The sequence below is a fragment of the Sardina pilchardus genome, chromosome 21 (genome assembly GCF_963854185.1).
Source record: "Sardina pilchardus chromosome 21, fSarPil1.1, whole genome shotgun sequence".
NCBI classification, from domain to species: domain Eukaryota; kingdom Metazoa; phylum Chordata; class Actinopteri; order Clupeiformes; family Clupeidae; genus Sardina; species Sardina pilchardus.
In genome coordinates this window covers 28,918,722-28,940,206 of record NC_085014.1, presented here as the reverse complement: position 1 = coordinate 28,940,206, position 21,485 = coordinate 28,918,722, and the positions used below count along the sequence as shown (strand labels likewise).

Sequence of the window (21,485 nt, the reverse complement as noted above, 5' to 3'; positions counted from 1 at the left end):
TAGGACCTTTTTTGATTTGTTTTTTTTTTTATTAAAGGGTCCTATGTCCCCCAGTCCCATATGTGGGAGACATAGGACCCGGGGAACATAGGTACGCTCCCTGGTTATGCTAGGTGAACGAATCCCCTGTTACAAGTTTATTTACTGTGCTTCATAAAGGTTATGTTAAGGTGTAAATCTTGCATAGTGTACATTTAACTGTAAAGTCATAGAAAGCAACTAAAACTGCCATCACAATCCCCCAGTAGCCTAAAAATCTAGACGCACCCTAGCGCCTAGAGGGATGGTCTAGTGTAACACCGTAAAGGCCAATCCTGCGTCCGACACCAAGTCAGTCGGTCCAATCAAAACGCTCTAACTGTGTACCGAGTCCTTGTGCCCGCCTTAGCACGGCGACGACAGAGCTGCGCGACAGCGAGATAGCAGAACAACCATAGAGAACAACGTAACGAAGCACTGATTGGTCACAAGTGCTGGCCTATTATGTGCAGAGGCAGTTTGAAAGAGAGCTATTCATCCCACACAGGCTTCAGCTCTGTGAATGGTCCGACTCCAGACTATATATTTAATGTATAGTTTGGCTTGCCAGGCTACCATATCAGCACAATGTAACTAAATGTGACCAAACCAGCAGAGTAGCTCACTTTGCCTCTCACCACTAAGAGAAAATTAGACTTACTTGAACAAAAACAATACTGCCTCCAAAACTCTGCTGCCACCTAGTGTTGATGAAAAAAAACTGATGTGTTATATGCAATATAACAGTATAATAATAACTCAAATATTTAACAGATTAAATTCACACTTGGAAAGCTTGAGTTTAAGGTACAGATAACACCCCCAATGCCCAGAGGTGGAAGAACTCATGCAAAGGGCCTTGGTGGTGCTGAAAATGTGCATATGGTTGTGTCCAGCCTACCCTCTCCTCCTCACAGATCAGCGCTGCATGACTGTAGCAAAGCTGACCTCTTCTTCACTACATTGTATGACTGTAGCAAAGCTGTGTGTGAAATGAAATAGGGCCCAAAGTGGACACTTTGAGCTGCCTGCTTTCCAGCAAGAATGGATACAGTGAGTATCAAGGCTCTTTGAACTGATGCTATACTTACCCCTAGGCCTACCCCTGCATTACTTATTTTATTTAAATGTTGCTATATTTACCTCATTTATCATCTTACGTGTAAGTTGTCACCGGGGAAAAAATAATATTGGTGTTTCAAATATTAGTGTTAAACTGTAATTAGATTTCCACAGGTGTCAAACCTTTAGGCTACTGAAATGCAGTGTATGCTTGCTATATGATACTGCAATTGTAGCCTATCATTGAGCATACATCATTTTAAAAACAGAAAGTGAAAGGCAGACAGAATGGCAGGCTTTGAACATACTTTACGTAGCCTACCACAGAGCACTGCAATATAAGTCAATCAGCTTGTTTATGTTTGATTATTAGGCCTATAAGCTCATTTTAATTGGGGTCCATAGTTTTTGCAACATGGTTAACCCATGCAACTTTTTTAAACGTTTTAAAATAATGTGTCTCGCCGCAATAGAACCTACGCCGCAATCACTGACATTTAAGTTTGGCGTGTACTGTGACACCAGTAGCTTCAGCTGGACACGTCCTGATAAAATCCCATTTTACTTCCGCCTTAGTCCAAGAGGACTGAGGCGATTGGTGCACTTGCATCAAAATGTGACCGGTCACTGAGCGTCCAAAAGTCATGGATGGGTCGATCAGTGCTTGTTTATCCTTCCAAGGCACACTAAACAACTGCGACAATCTGCGTCAGTGGCAGTGGCAGTCAACGGACTTTTAGATAAGCTTGTTGTCACTGTCAGTCTGATTCCGGAGACTGGTAAGGTTGAAATTTGTGCTTTTACCTAACGGCGGTGTCGATTATTTCATGCGAAATGTGCAATGTAGACAACGTAACTTCACCATCAGAATTATCCTGTTATAGCCTACAGCTACAGGCTATTGTAAACAGCTGTCCATTAACGGCGTGCATATGCAGAAGAAATGTAGATAAATAACACCGTGACGTTATTCGTTAACCGACTGCCATTATACTGTAGGCAACTTCAGTGTATAGGCAGTAGCCTATAAGTTGCTAAATAATGATAATATGTAATGACAATAATAATGAATGGAGTTTAACCATTTATAGATTAATTTTCTTCCTGTTAGTCTGCAGGCTAAACAGCTGACTGGTGAAATTTAAGGAAAGGTTAGACGTCAGGCTCGTGACAGCTCAGTTCCCCAAAATACTCAGCTGCTGTGCCTGTGAGGTCTCCACACGCTACTTGGATTGCAATAATCTACCTTGGTATGGTTCACAAAAGCATATTGTAATAGCATATAAAATAGTCTGCTGCCTAATTGGTCGAAGGATCTTCATGCATGCCTTGGTTGGACCATGACAGTAATTCGTGTTGTCTAGTTCAGACTGATCCTCTAGGTTAATAAAGTGCTTTAAATTATAAGCGTGCGTCTTAAATCAGTACCTACTTAAAAGTTGGACGTCATGTTCAGCCCCCTATCATGACAGAGTAGGCCTAATCTAGCTGGCTAATTATTATTAAAATAAATTTCGGCAGGGCTTCACATTCACCTGCGCAGATTATTCACTCCGACTTAGTGTAACTCTGTGAACATAAACCAGTGCTATGTTTAAGTACCAGTTCAGATAACAACCTAGTTTACTTATTGTGCATGGTCTAGTCTAGTACAGTCAATGGCATTACAGTCAGTCTAGCACAAACCCAATTTTTAATATCATTTGGAGGATAGGCCTGTGCATTAGGTCTATGGTCGGATATGTATTAGGCCTAAGACTGGCTAAGTGAATAACCAACTAACAATATTTTAGCAAACATTGGCAGATCATGCATCAGTGATCCCGTCAGTGTTTGCCTTGGGTGACCTTTAAAGTTTGAAACTAGCTCTGACATTTGGTGAGCTGACACCAGGGCAGTCACTTGTTTGTATGCAGCTCATTTCATTTGAATTATGTAAATCAAAAATAATAGACATGACTGGGACATAGTGCCCCAGAGACGGTTGATCTTTGGTGCCCCTAAAGAAAGATATGAACTGTTTAGACCTGAGTTTTAGATTCATTTTTAATAAAATTGTAAAAGATTATTATGAACACTTTGAAAAGATGGTCATAATTCTCTCTCACTTACAGTGTGATTACAGAGTCCTATCTCGTCTGGATTGCTCTTGTCTGACTTGCTGTGTTAAGATGGGCTCCAGACCAGGTGAAACGCCAGGTAAGTCAAAATGTCCGAGGGGTAAGCTCTGCTCACTGATTGAAGCCCTCTTTGCCCTCTTGACCGCTCTGTTTTTTATGGTTTGTTATTTAAATTGTAGTCCAGACCCTTGACAGTCTTTCTTCTGGCAGAATATTCACTTCATTCAATGGCATTTTAGCCATTCAGTCAGTTGCAACCAAAGTCTCAAATATTTTGACAACTGACTTTTAGTGACACTGTATGCAGTTCACAGTTTGGTGTATCTACTCGGTATCATACATCATAGCTTTGTTGCCTTGTTGCCTTCTGGACTGGGGCTTGTTGGCTTGTTAAGAGTTTCACTCACAACAAGTGACTGAATTCTAGTGCATTGTCACCCTGGCAGTACAGTGGGTACTTTCCATATAAATATGGAGCTCTCACTAAGGTGTTGAAACTGGCCGAGCCAGAATGTATTTGTTGTCATTCACTTCATGAACTGGAGACTCAGATGATTGGGAAACATGATGGATGTAAACTTTGCACTAACTTTTAAATCATTGGTCCAGCCTAACCAATCACATTGTTCAGGGATTCCTAATATGTCCTACTTTGGCTAAACTTTACAAACTGACAATAAACAGTATCAGCAGTCAGAAAATAATATGCAGGCACCTTTGCTGTAAATAAATGTACACATTCTTCTGATTTGAATTGACCCTTCCAGAGCCACGCCCTAAAACCGCCACAGGCCAATCGTGGCTTAGCAACCCGTAACTAGGCAAGCAAGGCCTGGCAAGCTTTCGAGTTTTTGCCATGTTAACCTATGGAGACTGCATAGCCTGTGGGCCATTAAGGGCATTTATTTGGATGTGTGGTGCCCCCAAACACGTGAAATCACGGTGAAATAACATGTTGAACTATAAAGACATGATCTAGTTTGAAATACGTATTTTTCTAACTTTAAATTTTGCATATTGCGTGATATTTCCATAACCGCGAGATACGTTTCACGATGGCGGCAAAAAGTTCTTAACAGACATTCAACGAGACGTATGTATAGCCCGTCAGCAATTCTGTCTAAAATAATACCTAGTTGAAGTACCAATCATGTTATGTTGTCAAATATTGACGTTATGGAAGTATAGCTTAAAACGTTATGCTAGTTTTGTCCCCCGCCCGTTTCATTCGTACTAGCCTGGAGGAACCATCGAAAACAACGCGTACCTTCGACTTTTGCTTAAATAACTCATGAACGGTTTTGTTCAGAGCTGAAAATGCAACTGTAGTTGACAGAGGACAGATGTAGCTCGCTAGTGACCAAATATGAGCTTTCAGTGTGGTGCGATGTCTTTGTAAATTACATTTGTTTAAAAAATCCCGTGTCTCCTCCATTGTAATAGACGGGCAAGGTGCGAAAGTTTGACAGGCGTAGCAACAGTAACTATGGAGGGCGGGACTTCTGGAAGGGTCAATTGTTGATGGTTTACCACTTAAATTGAAACTGTAGCGTCATAACCTCTCATCACAGATTGGCCGGCCCTTTCTGGGGTCGGATGAAAATGTGAGTGAATTGTGGCGTTCCAGAGTATCTGCCTGAAAGGAGATCTAGTGGGGCGTGGCCAGCCTATGTGTTGTCTCCTTTTCAGGCAAATTAAGCACATACAGGTATTTAGGTTAAACCACTCTATTTCACTATGTCTTAGCCAATTATCCTGACACAACAGCAGCTCACCTCACTCCCTACCCGTAAGCTTATTCATGAGTTTCATCTGGTACCTTTCCAGTATTAAAGACACTCTAAATGATGTTGGGTAATGTCACTTCTGTTGACGTTCCAAAGCAGAGAGCTAGCTCGCTACTCCCTCCTGTGCAATTGAAACTCTCCTGGATTGGGTGAAACAGTTCATTATGTTTGTTATGAATTTTTATGGTCCAGGCTGGACCAGTTTTTTTTGTTGTTGCTGTTTTTGGAGCCTGGGAAGTCCCCAGAGACCGCATTTTTACCTCCACCAGGTTATGTTTGAAATGAGGTTAGGTCTGAAATGATCCAAGGAAGAAAAGGGAGTGATCCGTATCACCGTCTGGATGCAGGAGGCGGTTATGTTTTCACTTGGCAGAAGTTTGCGCTCTCGGAGTGCTTTTCTAGTTTTACAGTGTATTCATGGCACAGCCGGCTAGCGGATGATGAGGTGATGTTTGATGTGTATGTAACAAAAAAAAATGTTAGCTTAGAAATTGCATAACATAGCTTAGCGCTTTTAATCAAGCACAATACAGTCTGCATTGATTTTATACAGTCTACATTTGACTTACATTTGTTGGCAGTTTTCTTTTTGTGTGCTCTCAAGAATCTGAATAAGCTGGATACACCAATTTCCATTATTAAAGTACATGTCTGCCTGTTTCATAAATACTCACGCCCACATGTCTATGTGTTTACCTGACTACTCAGGCAGTGCATTTTGTTCACCTTCTAGCCCTGGAGTCTGGTTTTACAGCGGGTCTTCTGGGTGGGACATCATCACCCATTGCAATGGGCCGTCGGATTTTCAATTATGATGAGTCACTTGAGGCACCTATGCACTCGCCACCCTCAGACTTTACTGACGGAATCCTCTGGAAAAACCCTGTAATTCCAGAGAGGAAGTTCAAACATTTGGAAGAGGTAATTGTTTGTCAGGAGTGTTGCAATAGCATTGTTTGTTTTATTTCAAACAGACCTGTGTAACTGTATTTATTTTGTTCTGAATTAATTAGCAGTTAAGTAATGAATCTGGGCAGTCTTCAGCACAAACAGGGATTCTTGGCGTTCCTGCTGTGAAGCCAACCATCCCAGTAACCAAGGCCAAGGCTACAACTGTTATGAGCTCCCTCATGATAAGTGAGTCTAAAGCAAACTCTAGATTAACATTTCTAGTTTGGTGCATATTCATTGTGTGTTTCAAACACATTCAATTTAATTAGTGCTTTGGCTCGTTTGTTAAGTCATGTTAAGTCTTACAAGTTCCGGTAAACATAAGTATACATGAGTATAGGCTTACTATATTGTACCAGTGCAGACTAGTTGACTGGCTACAGACAGTACAATAAAAAAAAAGTTAGACATTGTTTGCAACCCTACAGTTATATTTATGTTTGTGGTTCTTAGCAGACACTTTTGTCCAAAGCATTTTATAATGACACCAATGAACATTACATTAACATTGAAATGAACAGTTGAATAATAACAATACTCTGAAACATATACCCTGACTCTGTAAGGAAAAATAATTAATTAGAAAAAATGTTCTTCGAGTCTTGACTGTGATCTTTTAGTATTGAATTATATTCCTTGTGTCTATGGCTATGTGTAAGGTACCTATGTTATAAGACTGTCAGAATAGATTTTAGAAATGTCCTCGATTTTAAAAATGGCTTGTTTTTCTGTACCATCTGTAACAGCCAGTAATTAACATAATCATTTTAATGTAATAAAGCCCATACTGTAACTAGAAAATGTAATTTCAAGGAAATTACCAGTGCATGAAAATGCAAAACATATATTAACATAAAATGCAAAGCAAACTTTTATTTAGAAACAGTTGTGGGCAGAGGAAACAGTTGAGGGAGTCATAGTTGATGACAACTGACAGTTGGAATGGTTGAACAGTTACTGTGCATTCAGACCAAGACCGTCAAAAGCGTCAAAGTCGCTGGTGAAGCTCAGAGCGACGCTCAACCCAGTTCAGCGCCGAAAGCGTCAAAGCCATGACGTGAAACATTTGAACAAACCATAAGCAGCAATTCTGAGAGTTCAACATTGTGATTGGTTGACGCCGAACCGTGTCATAGCTCATTACCATAAAGTTAACTGAGGCTCAACTTTTTTTTGACGCCCGTGACGCTCATGAAGCCACGCTCACGCCCAGAACGCTTTTGACGCCGGTAACGCTGACTCCATAGAAAGTTAATGATTTCCGGCGCTCTTGACACTTTTGACGGTCTTGGTCTGAACGCACAATTAAATAGTTGAGTAGTTTACCATTTTTTACCACTTTTAACAGCCCAAAACAGATAACATTTTTAAATTGGATTGCAGGATTCTGGGAGCCAATCAGATTGTAGGATTCCAACGGCCAATCAGAATGCTAGATTCCCACAGCCAATAAAATTACAGCTTTCTGAGAGCCAATCAAATTGCAGCTTTCTGGGAGCCAATCAGATTGCAGGATTCCAACATGCACTGACTGTGTTCTCAGATTTATGAACTTTTTCCCTGAGCCTTTTGGAGAGTTACTCCAGTGGGAGAGCTGGTTATTATGTTTTTTGCTCAGACAATTTTATTACATTATGGGCTTTATTACATTAAAAATATGCTGCCACATCAATTTTGTATTAATTTGTGGTAGCACAGTAATATAGAACTAAATGCAGTCAACATCAAGGGTTGTGCTGGGTTTTACAGCTGCATGTAACGTGATTCAACCAATCATAATTAAGGAACAATCCATTTTAGAAATTCAGTTAGTCAGTCGCCTAATTGACTGATGCCCTTCTGACCCTCAGAACTCACTCAGGAGAACATCCAAAGATTTGAACAACAGGCAGGTTTGACTGATTCTGGCTACACACCTCACAAAGGGCTCTCTGCTGAAGACACCCACTTTTTCCGCAAAGGAGAGAATTTACCAGTAAGTACAGATGAATTAGATGATTATTACAGTGGCCTTGAAGTGCAAAACACAACGGCAAAATACACAACACAACACACATAAGACAACACAACACAAAAAGACAAAAAGACACAAAACATTTTGTGTTGTGATGTGTGATTTGCCGTTGTGTTGTGCACTTCGGGGCCGTGTTTTCTCTTTTTGTGTTGTGTTGTCTTATTTGTGTTGTGTTGTGTGATTTGCCGTTGTGTTTTGCACTTCAGGGCCACCGCACATTATAGACCAAAAGTTGATTAATGGCTAATCCTGAAGTCAAATGACCTGTTGAATTCACAGAACTTCACTGATGATGGCCTGAAGCATTTCACTACTTTTCAATTGCAGTGGTGTAGTCGGGATTAATGAGATTTTAATGACATCATTACAAAAACTGTCACACTCGCTCCTCCACATAGCCTACATTACAGTTACAGTTACAGTTATGATGCTTAGCAGACACTTTTGTCCAAAGCGACATACAAACAAAACAACACAATAGCTAGAAAAGCACTCAGAGAGCACAGACCTCCGCCTGCATTGCTCTTCCTAGGTTGTCATACATTTGAACCTGAACTATTCAGATCGCCACCACATGGCCATACCATGCTATTACACCACTACGCGAAATACATCAACACCTCCGGGAATCCCAACGGAATTACAGATCACTCCCAAAATTTCATTGTTTCTTCCTTGGGTCATTTCTGACCTTCCCTGAAAATTTCGAAATCCATCCATTACTTTTTAAGTTATCTTGCTAACAAACAGACAGACAGACAGACAAACAAACAAACAGACAAACAAACCCCGATGAAAACATAACCTCCTTGGCGGAGGTAATAAGCAATAATAAAAAACTATGTGAATTTAATCATTGGCCTAGAAACAAAACAACACTATAACTTACAAACCTTAATCATAAGAACCGTTAATAGACTAAGTGCATATTGAATAGATATGTCTTCAGACTCCTTTTGAAAGACTCAAAACTTAAAACGAAGAGCACTGGGCAACCCATTTCACCAAAATGGAACCATGGCATTGCCATTGGCATGGTGCTTTTTCCAGTAGGCCTATTAGCCTGTTTGATTTGCATTGAGCTCAATGAGCATCAAACAGGCTAATAGGCCTCCTGGAAAAAGCACCATGCCAATCTCTAGCTATGGTGAAAGGTATGTAATGATGTGGGGCTATTTTAATTCCAACGACCAAGGGAACTTTATCAGGATGCATAATATCCTGAATCCATGAAATAGCTGGCCTTAAAAAATTACAATCTGCCTGCCCCTATGTTAACCCTATGTGTTAAATTCCCATAGGGTTACATTGGGGGTCAAATACTTCCTTCCCCCTAGCATTTAGGAAGAACATTTATTTATTTACGAAACATTCTTCGATCACAAAAAAAATTGGGGTACTTTGGGGGTTTTATTTTTACTCAATTTTTGAATTAAGACATTAAGATCAATTGTCAAATGATGATTTTATATTCCTCTGTTTAGGCAACTTTAGCATGGTATCAAATACATTTTCTCCTCACTGTATATATATATATATATATCTGAATATATATATATATATATATGAATATTTTGTATTATAACATTGAAGACCATTCCAGGAAAGGGGCCACATAACAAAACCCCGACTATCTCAATTCAAGTCCCTTTTAGCACCTACATGTATACTGTATGAGTGCAACCCAAAGCATTTACACACAGGACATCGAGGGGTCGCCAGCGTTGGCCTATCTGTCCATGACACCTAGACATAAACAATTTCACAAACAATTTAAAAAATAAATAAATAAATAAACAATTGTGAGAGCACTTTGAAGCCAGCCAGCTGATCAGCAGTTCGATGAATCTTCAAAAATTACAGATTCTCCATCGTTAGCGTAAGCTTACATCGTTCGGCTCTGTATCAGCAGCAGTCAGACTTCAGGAAGACAGAAACAGAGACGTGCCCATAGTCCATGGTCCAATGCAAGTCCAGCCAAGACTTCTCAGTCCACTGGACGGTGATGTGAAGTTAATGTTAGGATAGGGTTTACTAGTAGCCTATAAGAGGTAGGAAAAAGCGCAACACTGCTGCTTTAGAATCACCACTTCATTTGACTATAATGACGTTTCGGCACTAGGCCTTCATCAGAATAACTTTGTCAAAACATGGGGGCTTCATTCATAGAGACATCCATCAAGGAACACCCAGTAGGGAGTTCCAAACAATAATTCAATCATTGCAATGAAAAGACAATAGGATGATGGAAATACATTTGTTAAATACATTTTCAGAACAATCAATAAATTCACATATTCAGGATAGGATTTACAATAGGAGAGAGAACACACCCGCGCGTGCGCGCGCACGCACACACACACACACACACACACACACACACACACACACACACACACACAATCAGAGCAGTGCCACACATAGGCATAAGAATATAACAATGTTTATTTTTTCTTTCTTTCTTTCTTTCTTTTTCTCTAAATTAACCTAGATTGATTAATTGCACAACTCTAGCCTCAGCCCCAACACTTTTCTATTGGTTTGTTGGTGACCTGCATTGTTGCGGTCTGAGAATGGCTCATTGGTCGCGTGAGTCAAATTAAAAAATCTAGGCCTAGCCTAGTCCGCATTCGATTCTGAACGCCTTGTCCTGTTGCTTCTGTTCTGTTCCTGCAAAGTAAACAGATTACGCAATGTCTTCTATATATGGGTATTTCACGTGTTTCCTCTGATGGGTTACCAAGCAACGTGTTCAAATGAGACGAGCCTCCCTGTTGAACGTAAAGGACCAATCACATTCTGTATTACATGACGTGGTGGGGACATTTTGCGAATCTTGTTTTCAACATAATCCTAGGCCCCGTCTCTTTGGATTATTATTTGCTTAACCTGAAAACGAGTCGAAACATGGATACAAATATAATATCAATTGGACTGGAAAGTCAAACAAATCTACATTTCAAAAGGTATTTTTCCTTATGTTCTTATTTCTGTGGTGATACAACTTCAACGTAACATTGAGCGACGATAGCTAAATCAAACTAGCGGTAGCAGCTAGCTGCATTCATAGCTAGCCATAGTTAAACCTTACACCGTTTGTGATTCGCTTTATCCACCGTATGATCAATCATAATGTAAGATTAGTATTGAGCTTCTACATTTGTTTATGAACGTGTGGATATTGGTCAATTGTACTTTGTTTTAACAGGAGTGTGACCTGTTTCGTAGCACAGGTAACGTTAGCTAGCGATAGCTTGCTAGCCTGTATGGCTTGATATGAAAGGAAGTTCACGTCAAGGGAAAGTTGGCTAGCTTGATAATGTTAGCTGCTAACAACAATACTATCATAGAGGCCTAGCTAGCTGACATTTCTGAGCCTCGAGTAGAAAATGCCGGAGGTCCGAAAAGCTATCCTACAGGATACTGGAATGTCGGAAATATGACAGATTTGTCGATGTTTATTGGATGAAGATTAACATTGATTTAACGTTATTCAAAGCACGTTCCACAGTGTGATCCATAAAACCAAGGTTGGCTTACGTTAGCTATAATTCACTGTTGGCCAACTGGTGCAGGCAGAGGGCCTGCTATTCCACCTAAGGTACCGTTAGCTTGTAGTAGGTTGATAATAAGCCAGTAGAATAAACCAAGAAAATACTGAGTCCCCTATGTGTACTATACTCGTCTGACCTGGTTGTGCGTTCCCTTTGTAAAGTCTCTGAGGTTGGGATTACCAATGTCTAAATCGGAAGTTTAAATGGGAACGCTCACCAGTTTACGAATGTAAAAATGGTCTTCAATATCAAGCATCATTGGAACTCTCAGTGCACACACACCTATCAAGCGTCTCTGGTTTACACGTGACAATATATTAATCTTAAGAGTAACAGTTGACACTGCAGTAGAGCAAAACACCTTGTCATCAGCAGTGCAGGAATTGTCGTGATCTAACTGATTGTAAGGCTAGTTGGCAGGCAGACTATTCTGTCTGCAAGAGTGGGATGAATACAGAGTTTGTAGAAGAGAGGACTGGCAGCCTGTTTTATTGTTTTTGTCAATCCTCTCTCTTTATGCTCTGTTTGTCTATGGTTGTAGGTAAACTTCTTCTCCAATTAAAACAGTAACTTTATACTGCCTTAGTGATGTTAAAAAGTGGATGTCAAATAACTGGAGGTCAAACAGTGTGTGCTACTGGATGTCAAACTAATTTGTAGGTCCCTTACAGGATAGAGTCAAGCCTGTTGCAAAGAATCCTAGCATTTGGTTTGACCGCAATCTAAATTTTGAACACCATATTGCAAATCTTGGTTTTAGCAACTAAGACATTTTTCCAAAATAAGATCTTATAGAAACAAACTATCTTACATGCTTTTATATTCTCACGCCTGGATTATTGTCTTTTCACTTACACAGGCTTCAAATAGTCCAAAACTCTGCTGCCATGCTCCTAAATTTGACCAAACAGTATGAACACATCACTCCTGTTCTTGCATCACTAGCTCCTAATATGCTGGAGAATGTTTAAAATGTTACTCATTGCATTTAAAGCTCTTCATGGCCTTTCCCTTGGTTGCATTTCTGATATGTTAGTGCCAGGGCTCAAAATTAGCACCAGCCACCAGCCAAATGCTGGTAAATTTTGAAGTTGGCTGGTAGATTTCAGACAGACGTATTTCCTATTGAATGGCCGGTGGATTTCACCAGTTCATCTGTCTCTGGCTGGTAGATATTCACATTTCAAAAAGTTAATTTTGACCCCTGTTTAGTGCTCTATAGTCCTACTACACACACACACACACACACACACACATTAAGGTCTGCAGGCAAAGTTTTATTCCATGAAAAAAACATTCCTGAGCCCTAGCTTCCTACTAAAGGAGAGAAATATTTTTCTGTGTTTTTCTGTGCCCCAAAGCTCTGGAATGCTCTGCCTGAGCAAATAAGGTTAGCTGATTCTGTGACTGCCAAGAACAAGGTGTCATGCCATGTTGTGGTCTTAGGCCTAAACATATTTTTATACTGTATATTGTATTGATTTGAATATTTGTGTTGTGTACTTGATGCCTTTGTATTGACATAATAGGTGAAAAATGGCAATACTTACCAACAAATACACAAAATACTATCAGAAAATGTGAACAGACATCACAGGGGTGTTTTATTGATTTTCCAGTTAAGGTTATTTTAGGACGTGGGTATAAGGTCCAGCAGTATCTAGTGGCCTGCCCAGTTCATTCTGCTAGCTCAGAGCACCACCTGCCATACTCCTCCTGCCAAACTCTGTTCCCGTTGTTTTCATTAGTGACTCTTGCCCCAGTCCACCCCACCTCAAGCGTTTAGCCTTGACACATTTAGAATTCAATATCATTGGTGCTTCAATAAAAAGGAAGTGTTTAAGCCAAAAGAGAAAGATAAACTTTTAAAGAAATTGTAGCCTTAGGCTATTGATGTTTTATTACATGACTCTTCATAATGCTGTAGAATGCTCCATTCACTTGAATAGGCCTTCCCAATGTTCGGAGGTCTGATATTTCTCGATAACAGACCGTTGCTAAGTATAACAAACCGCTGTCAAGGAAATGGGTTTTGTGCTTCTATTTCAGGTCTTTCATTAGCCTGGCTAGCGCCTACCACTTCTCAAATGAGACGTGGTCTGGCAACCAGACGTTCATTTTCTCGTATTTGAAGAAATGCCCAGATCCGTTCATTGGGCGCCACGGATGTCTATCAAATGCGTCTGTGCATAGCTCATCATGGTCTTGCTTTCTCCCCTGTTCTGTGATTGGTTGCCAACATCAGGCGAAAATGTGGGTGTTAGTTTCCAGACTGCCTTAGCAGCGTGAATGAAATCACCGCGCAATGCAGGATGGGAACACCCAGGCTACTTTTCATATCAATCCGGTTAGCATAAGTTCAGTAGAACAATGTGGATGTTGCAATGTAAGAAACACAATTTAAAACGAGTTTCCTCACTTCTTCCAATGTTGTAAGGTTGGTTTTCAGCCTGGGGACGCTAGGGGGAGTGGGGAGAGTCACCATTTTCACCGTAACAGATCATTTAATCATCCAAATGATTTCTAAACAGGTTTATTAAGTTGAAATAGTTGCCAAGTTCACCTTTAAAGCATTGTACTATTTGTGAGTAACTGGCAGACATTCCGTTTGTGCTGCCTAACTTCATGCATTGGTAGAATGTGTCCCTGAGTGCTACCTTCACCACTTTGGTAATGTTATCTGTTTACCCTCTGCCTTGTAGAAGTTGAAGATGCCTGCTGGGGACTTCAAGGAGGACAAGCTTTCAACATCAGCACAATCCACCCCTTGTGGCACCCCATCCTGTACCCCTTCTGTTACCCCCGCAGTCACCCCCTCAGTCACACCTTGTGCCAGCCCCTACGCTTCCCCAAAAGTCAATCGCAGGTAAGTAGGAGATGAACACCTATGAATATTAAGCCATGGGCCTAAATTCACATGAGTGTGTGCTGTCTTCTCTAAAGCATATCACAATAAAAGCTTATCACTTATAAATAAGGGTTTCCCGACGCGACGAGACCGAGTTGCAGCGGTATGAATTAGCATGGAGTTGCTAGCCGTCTCAAAGCATTCAACATGTTTAGTCGCAGTTGCAAGGTTTCAGAACGTTGCGACTCGGCTCGTCTCGTCTCGTCTAGTCTAGTTGCGAATCTTCGGACTGAACCCTACTTAAGGGGATGTACTAGATCAGGGTTTCTCAAACTTTTTTGCTCTGGGGCCCTGTGATGTTAGGCCTTGGTGTTCCAAGGCCCTGCATAGGCGTCTGCACACCCTCTGAACACCCGCCCATGCCCCCAACTTCCACCGCCCGCCACCATGTACGCCTTTAGATAGCAGGCTTGTGCACAATTCCGAATTTTTAGTATTCAATTCATGAATTGGAATTTGAATCGAGTTGGCCCCACCCCACAGGAAGTTGAATTTTAACTTGAATTGGAATGACAGTAAGTGGAATTCAATTCATGGCAATTCAAGACAATTCCACAGTCACATAACAGGAAGAATGTGTTGAATCTGCATTCAGTTTTGGGAAGGTTACTTTGGAAATGTAATTGATTACTGTTTTCAATAAATTGTGTGTTCGTTGCGATCATATCTGACATTTTGTGAAACTTAATTGTTAAACACTACCCTTAAAGAATTTCTTTGAATTTCAATTCTTCTTTAATTCAAATTTGAATTGTAATTCTACATCCTGTTTTTGACCTCAATTCAATTAAATTCAGACCCAAGAATTGAATTGGTAGGCTATTTAGGAGTCATTCTCAATTAAATTCTGAATTTTGCACAAGCCTGATAGATAGGTAGATAGATAGATAATTTATCATTATTATAGGCTATTATTATTAACAGTTACTAGTATTAGGCCTACGTATAACATTTCAATCTATTGCTATTTTGGGTCCTGAAATGGCATATTAAGCATCTGCCATATCATAAACAGGGGTCTGAATACAACTTCTGTTATGAAAAATACATCATTTTGAAGTGGGGGAAAAGGGGAGGTATGAAAAAAGGCAGAAATTTGATGTGATTTTAAAAAGGGATTTCTCGTGATTACCGCTAATTATACAGACACATTCTATATGCCATTGGAATCAGTAGGATCTCCTGTTTATTTTGATATGCAGTTTGCCATAGGGCAGTTCCGAAATCATGAGATATTTCACAGAGAAGAATCTGTATGACGCAGAACTGAATGTGACATTTTATTTTTGTATGTAGCTGTAATTTTCAACGCTAATTATCTCGCGAACCGTTTGTCGTAGAAACTAGTGGCTAGCGTCATTAGAAAGGTCAGGTTATGCAGTTTCATATGATATGCCTGTTATTTCTGTGCGAAAATCTCTCGCACCAATATGACCGAGAAGAACGAGTGCGGCCGCGGCCGCATGGTGCGTCTTGAAGGCGGCAGAGAGGGTCGGCCGGCGGCCCGATGGTAATCTTCTCGCGGCCCGGTACCGGTCCGCGGCCCATAGTTTGAGAAACACTGTACTAGATATTCTAGGCAATAGAAAGGGACATGGTCATAGAGCAGGGAGGAATTAGAAAAAGTGTTTCTATGTCATCATAGAAGTGATCAACTGCTCTCATTCATTATGCTCCCTCCCCTGTAGAAGATGCCTAAAGATGGTGCCCCAAATTTAATGACGAAATTAAATTTCAGATGCAAAATCTGACTTTGTTTTTTAATATAGGGTATTAAGAGCATGTTAGAAAATCGTTATCAATATGAATCGGTTTGTTGTGGCCATTATCGACCAATAATATGTCGGCCACCGATATATCATGCATCCCTAATTATTATTACCATTGAGACTGAAATCTCACAACCATTCATCCTTGACATGACAAGTCCTGTATCCCTGTGTTACTGGTGCTAGGTCAGATAAACCGTGTCCATACAGTATTGAAAATTATGATAAACATACATTGACAAACATACATACCCATTATGCGAGCTAGCTTTGTCTGCTAAGCTAAAAGAACAAACAAAAATATCTTGTGTGGTGGACATTTTATAACATTACACAATGCTTCTGAATCTGATGATCAAGAAGGATTTATTTGTCACAGACACAGCTACAGTATACAGCATCTTCGGAGAGAATTGCATATTAATCCATTGCCATCCACTTCCTGTAGTCGTGTAGTGAGTAATGAGTCCATGGCCATTGTCACCTGATACAAGCACAACGAATCAGGGAAGGGAACATGGACATCATCTGTTTAAGATGGTTCCACGATTCAGTCATCCACACTATGCAATGGCTCTAGCTTAAAATAAAAACAGTGTCAACAGTGGATCCAAATCATTCTAAATCTAAATGCTATAGTATGGACGTACCCCAAGTCTGGATTAATTGAAACAAATGTGCCATTTTGGCCCATGGTTGCTCCAAATGTGTCCATGTCATGATTTATTGATTAAATGTACGGTTTTAATGTCAAATTTACAATCAGTCTACAGAAGTATTCACAGATCTCAGAAAATTCCGAACCCACCCCCTTGCTAATTAGGAGCCTGTAATCAGGATGCCCATAATAACATGTTCCTGAGTATTGTCCAGTTAGTAAAGCGGGGTACACACATAAAGAAAACCGGGCTGAATTTGCCCCGATTTCCCCCCTTCCGGCCAAAGACAGAAAACGGCCGATTATCTTAAACTCTTAAGATTATTTTATGAGATTCTCTTGTAGTGTGTGGTGTGCTAATCTTGTCAAAACTCTCCAGACAATAGCCTTTATGACACGACGGAAAAAGTTCGGCGGTGATCATCGTAATTATGTTCAATATGTTCAATATTTGCGACTGGAAATCCTGTAGTGTGTGGGATGTTCCGAGGGCAGCCGAGAAAGATTTTTTATCGTTGTGTGGGTTCTTTCACAGATAAAAGATCGGTTGAGATTTATAAAATCTTTGTGTGTCCCCCGCTTAATGTGAAGAAAGTCCATTGGGTCAGCTGCAGTCTTGTTTTCAGAGCAAAGTATTAACAAGTAGGCCTAATATATTACTAGAATGAACAATGAATGACCTGTCTACCATTGTTTGGCACATTTTTTTAGAAAGCTGAAAGATAATAATAATAATCATGCGGTTCTCACTCAGCCATTGGTTCAGGGAACTGTAGATACTTCTGCAGGGATCTGTGTAAGTGTTGCATATATAATATAGTAGTATAGTATATAATGTATATTTCATGGTAGAGGTTATTTGGTACGAATTTCAGTGTTCAAATGCAAAATGTAGCATGATAACTACAGGTAATTTAAAGCCATAATACAGGACTCAACTGAGGCTGTTCTGGGCTACAGTACATCCCAGGTTCAGCCTCAAAGATGGAAACAAAAGGGAAAGGCTTTTCCTCAGACAAGCGAGGTTTCACCGCAGTTGGACATGCACCATCAACGTACTATGTAGATTAATTAGGCTGCCATATCAAACTTTTGCTGAGCCTTACCAGTATCTCAACTTAGTTACCCTATACCAGCTGAGTTGGTTCAAGCAGCTATGGTGATTAGCGGCACATGGTGGAGTATACTTGTAGCTTGGGTGGTAATAGTTGTTTACTCCTTGTTTTCATTTTCATCTATCAAGAGATGAAAAACTGCACAGGACTAAGGACAACAACTTGCACAAACAAAATAGCAATCTTCTCTCCCGCAATTACTTTTTTTTTCTAGACTGCAAGAAAAACTGTTGGAATAGAAAAGATGGAAATGATAGTTAAAGCAACGCTAAAGAGTTTTTCATACCTTAACATAATGTTTACAAAATCATTTCAGCGGTTCATCAACTCGTAACAGGGTGAACGGCACTTCTGCATTGACTTCGCGGCCCTCTATCGGCTATTACCGCACTATGTAACTTTACCATATTGGGTAGCGTACCTGTCGATGAAATGAAACCTAGGAAACCACACATTGGAATTGCTTCGATGTCGCAATACATCATACTTTCATAAAAACATGCAACATGCTCTACCTTGTCTGTGGACATCGTTATTTGGTGGATAAACAAATAGCGTGCGTGCATCAGAGGAAAAGTGCTGCTTTCAAGTTGTGGTCGGTGCTAGGATATTTGGTTGTAGCACTACAGAGTAAGCATTACTGTAGTTTGTGATAGTGAATGGGAACAACAGGAACTAGTCAATAAATATATAGTAAGTACTGTTGATATAGTGAGTACATAATTGATGTGCATTTGCTTACAGAAACTGGCACGTGTTCCTGTAACGTGTGTCAAGTCTATGAATTTAGCATGGTACTTGGGCATCAGTCTGATGGTAACTAATAGCTGCTTGTTGTTCTTTCTGTGTGCCTCACAGGAGCTGGTTTGGCCTGAGTCCTGCTTTGTCTACACCCTCAGCAGAAGCTAGCAGCACCAGCACCAGCAGCTGGGATATGGGCGGGAACGAGGGCTCAGGCGGCGGAGAAAGATGGAGCTTTTTTGGCTCCTCGCGCCCCGTTGTGCAGAAGTCCTCTACTGACCCAGGATCAGACTCCACCTCACCTGGTAGAGATTGTTCCATTGAGCATGCATTGTTTGTGCTTACATGTATTTGACTTATTAATGATTTATATGATTATGAATAATGAAATGAAGAACTACTGAAGCTGAACAGAAAACTGAGTTTAAGTCATAAGCTGTAATTCATTGCATTGCAGTCCCTCCTCCTCCAGCTTTAGGTGGTGATTGGAGGAGACCATATAGAGAGCATATTTTGACAAGCTGAATGCATTGTTCAGAAGGATTGTAGTTGCATTTGTAATGTATTGAGTGCAATATACAGTAAACTGAGGGTGCCGTCGCCTATTCCCTGTAGAAGCCAGGAGTTTTGTACTGTTTATATTAGACTGACCATTATATGTACTAATGCTAAGATGAGTGCATAGCTTCATCTCATGTGCTCACATTTGCCCATCATGGGCTTTTTTCCGAGCGTGTATTTGGCTGGCTTTGAAGAGTTCTTGTCTCTCTGCCTTCTCCCACACAGGTGGATTCACCCTCCAGTCCTATTTTGGGGTTCAGAAGTCCAGTACACTGGAGGAGATGAAGACCCAGGTCAGCCTGAGGGTGGATGACCCCACCAGCTTCATGCCCCCCAAGATAGAGATCACAGATATGGAGGGCAGGAAGGCACTGCCTCGTCCACACAAACTCAAACCCCGGGACATGAACATCCTCACGCCGTCTGGATTCTGACACTAGCAAACTTCACACGACAAATCGGTCCTTACAAACCAAACTATTTAACAACTCAATAATAATGGCCTGCAATGTTAAACAGTTAGCCCTCGTCTCTAGCTCTCACAACCCCGCCTGCTGTAGGTAGCCGGTCTACCCTTGTTAGTGTCCCTGTCCCACGTGTCACATGGTGAAAAGACTGAAAAGACAAATGCACTCTCTTGCCCCAACCTCTCCGCTCCCTTCTCTCCCCTTATTGTGTATGTGCAGGCTATTTCACACATCAGTGCCAAATATGTCTAGAATGAATATGGCCAGAAGTCCCAGGTCCGATTAAAGCAAGGGAATGGGAGCAATCCCAGCTCCCAAGGCTGAGTCTAACAGGGTATCTTTCTTGTGTGTTTGTTAATTCCCTTTTGCCAAACATTTCAGCAGTGGTGACCTGAGTCTTGGGGTGGTTTGAGAATTCTCCTTCCCACATAACCCTTCTTGTTTCACTAGAGTAGCAAGTCCTTGCATTGTTCCAGTCAATATGTGAATTTACACTTAAAGCAAGTCGCATAGTCTTTTATTTTACAGAACTCTCTTTTCTTGATGTTATCTAGTGATTTCACTCAGAGTTGTTTTGTGACTTCCTCTTCTGCCATGGTGTTGAAGTTGCGGTGAACTTTAACCTGGTGCCTAAGCAAACACTTTTCTTTTTCTGATGCAATGCTTTATTTAAATATGAAGTATAATTTGTTTGACAGGAATAGTATTATTGCTCCAGCGGCTTTGCTAACCTGGATTAAAGAATATATTAATCTTGCACACGTCATATTTTTCTGCATTAAAGTTGTAAGACTTCACCTGGTGATTTTGTCAAATATTAGTATGCAAGGTGGAAAAGAATCCATTGTAAGGGTTGGAAGCACAGCAGAAGAAGTGGTTTGTTTCCCTCTTTTTATACAGCATTATTCTTGAATGATACATTTGTCTTTTGCAATGTGTATATTTTTTATCATCCTTGATTTCAGAAATGTACTGGGGGCAACATGTTGCTTCCAAGGCAACTCCAGTGTAAATAAAACAACCATATCCTGATCCTGTGTGAATTGTAATTTTATTTGTATTTGTAGCTGCACCAGATGTAACTATGGAAGCCCGTTTCCGCCACTTGGTGGAAAAAAACTGGCAGATACTAAGTCATAATTATGAGATGCAAAGTCGTAATTATGAGATAGAAAGTCATAATTATGAGATAAAAAGTCATAATTATGATATGCAAAGTCATAATTATGAGATAAAAAGTCAAAATTATGAGATAAAAAGTCGAAATTATGAGATAGAAAGTCATAATTATGAGATAAAAAGTCATAATTATGAGATAGGAAAGTCGAAATTATGAGATAAAAAGTCATAATTATGAGATAAAAAGTCATAATTATGAGATAAAAAGTCGAAATTATGAGATAGAAAGTCATAATTATGAGATGCAAAGTCATAATTATGAGATGCAAAGTCATAATTATGAGATAAAAAGTCAAAATTATGAGATAAAAAGTCGAAATTATGAGATAGAAAGTCATAATTATGAGATAAAAAGTCATAATTATGAGATAGGAAAGTCGAAATTATGAGATAAAAAGTCATAATTATGAGATAAAAAGTCATAATTATGAGATAAAAAGTCGAAATTATGAGATAGAAAGTCATAATTATGAGATAAAAAGTCATAATTATGAGATAAAAAGTCGAAATTATGAGATACTTTCTCATAATTATGAGATTATAATAAAGTCGTAATTAAGATTATAAAGTCGAAATTTTGA

At 40.0% G+C, this 21,485-nt stretch overlaps 1 protein-coding gene across 3 annotated transcripts; it reads left to right on the top strand.

Annotated features, from left to right (window-relative positions):
* The first annotated feature begins 1,703 nt into the window (after positions 1–1,703).
* Positions 1,704–20,757, top strand: LOC134068360 (putative monooxygenase p33MONOX). Of its 3 annotated transcripts, XM_062523914.1 has the most exons (9): positions 1,712–1,859; positions 2,192–2,330; positions 3,195–3,279; positions 5,721–5,908; positions 6,001–6,124; positions 7,789–7,913; positions 14,209–14,372; positions 18,815–19,002; positions 19,484–20,757. In XM_062523914.1, the coding sequence occupies exons 3-9, from the start codon at positions 3,252–3,254 to the stop codon at positions 19,690–19,692; spliced, it is 1,026 nt and encodes a 341-aa protein (XP_062379898.1). In that variant the 5' UTR covers positions 1,712–1,859; positions 2,192–2,330; positions 3,195–3,251; the 3' UTR covers positions 19,693–20,757. The 3 variants fall into 3 exon arrangements, with proteins under 3 accessions (XP_062379899.1, XP_062379897.1, XP_062379898.1); XM_062523915.1 differs by lacking the exon at positions 2,192–2,330 and having other exon boundaries at positions 1,704–1,859; positions 6,004–6,124; XM_062523913.1 differs by lacking the exon at positions 2,192–2,330 and having other exon boundaries at positions 1,704–1,859.
* The last annotated feature ends 728 nt before the right edge of the window (positions 20,758–21,485 follow it).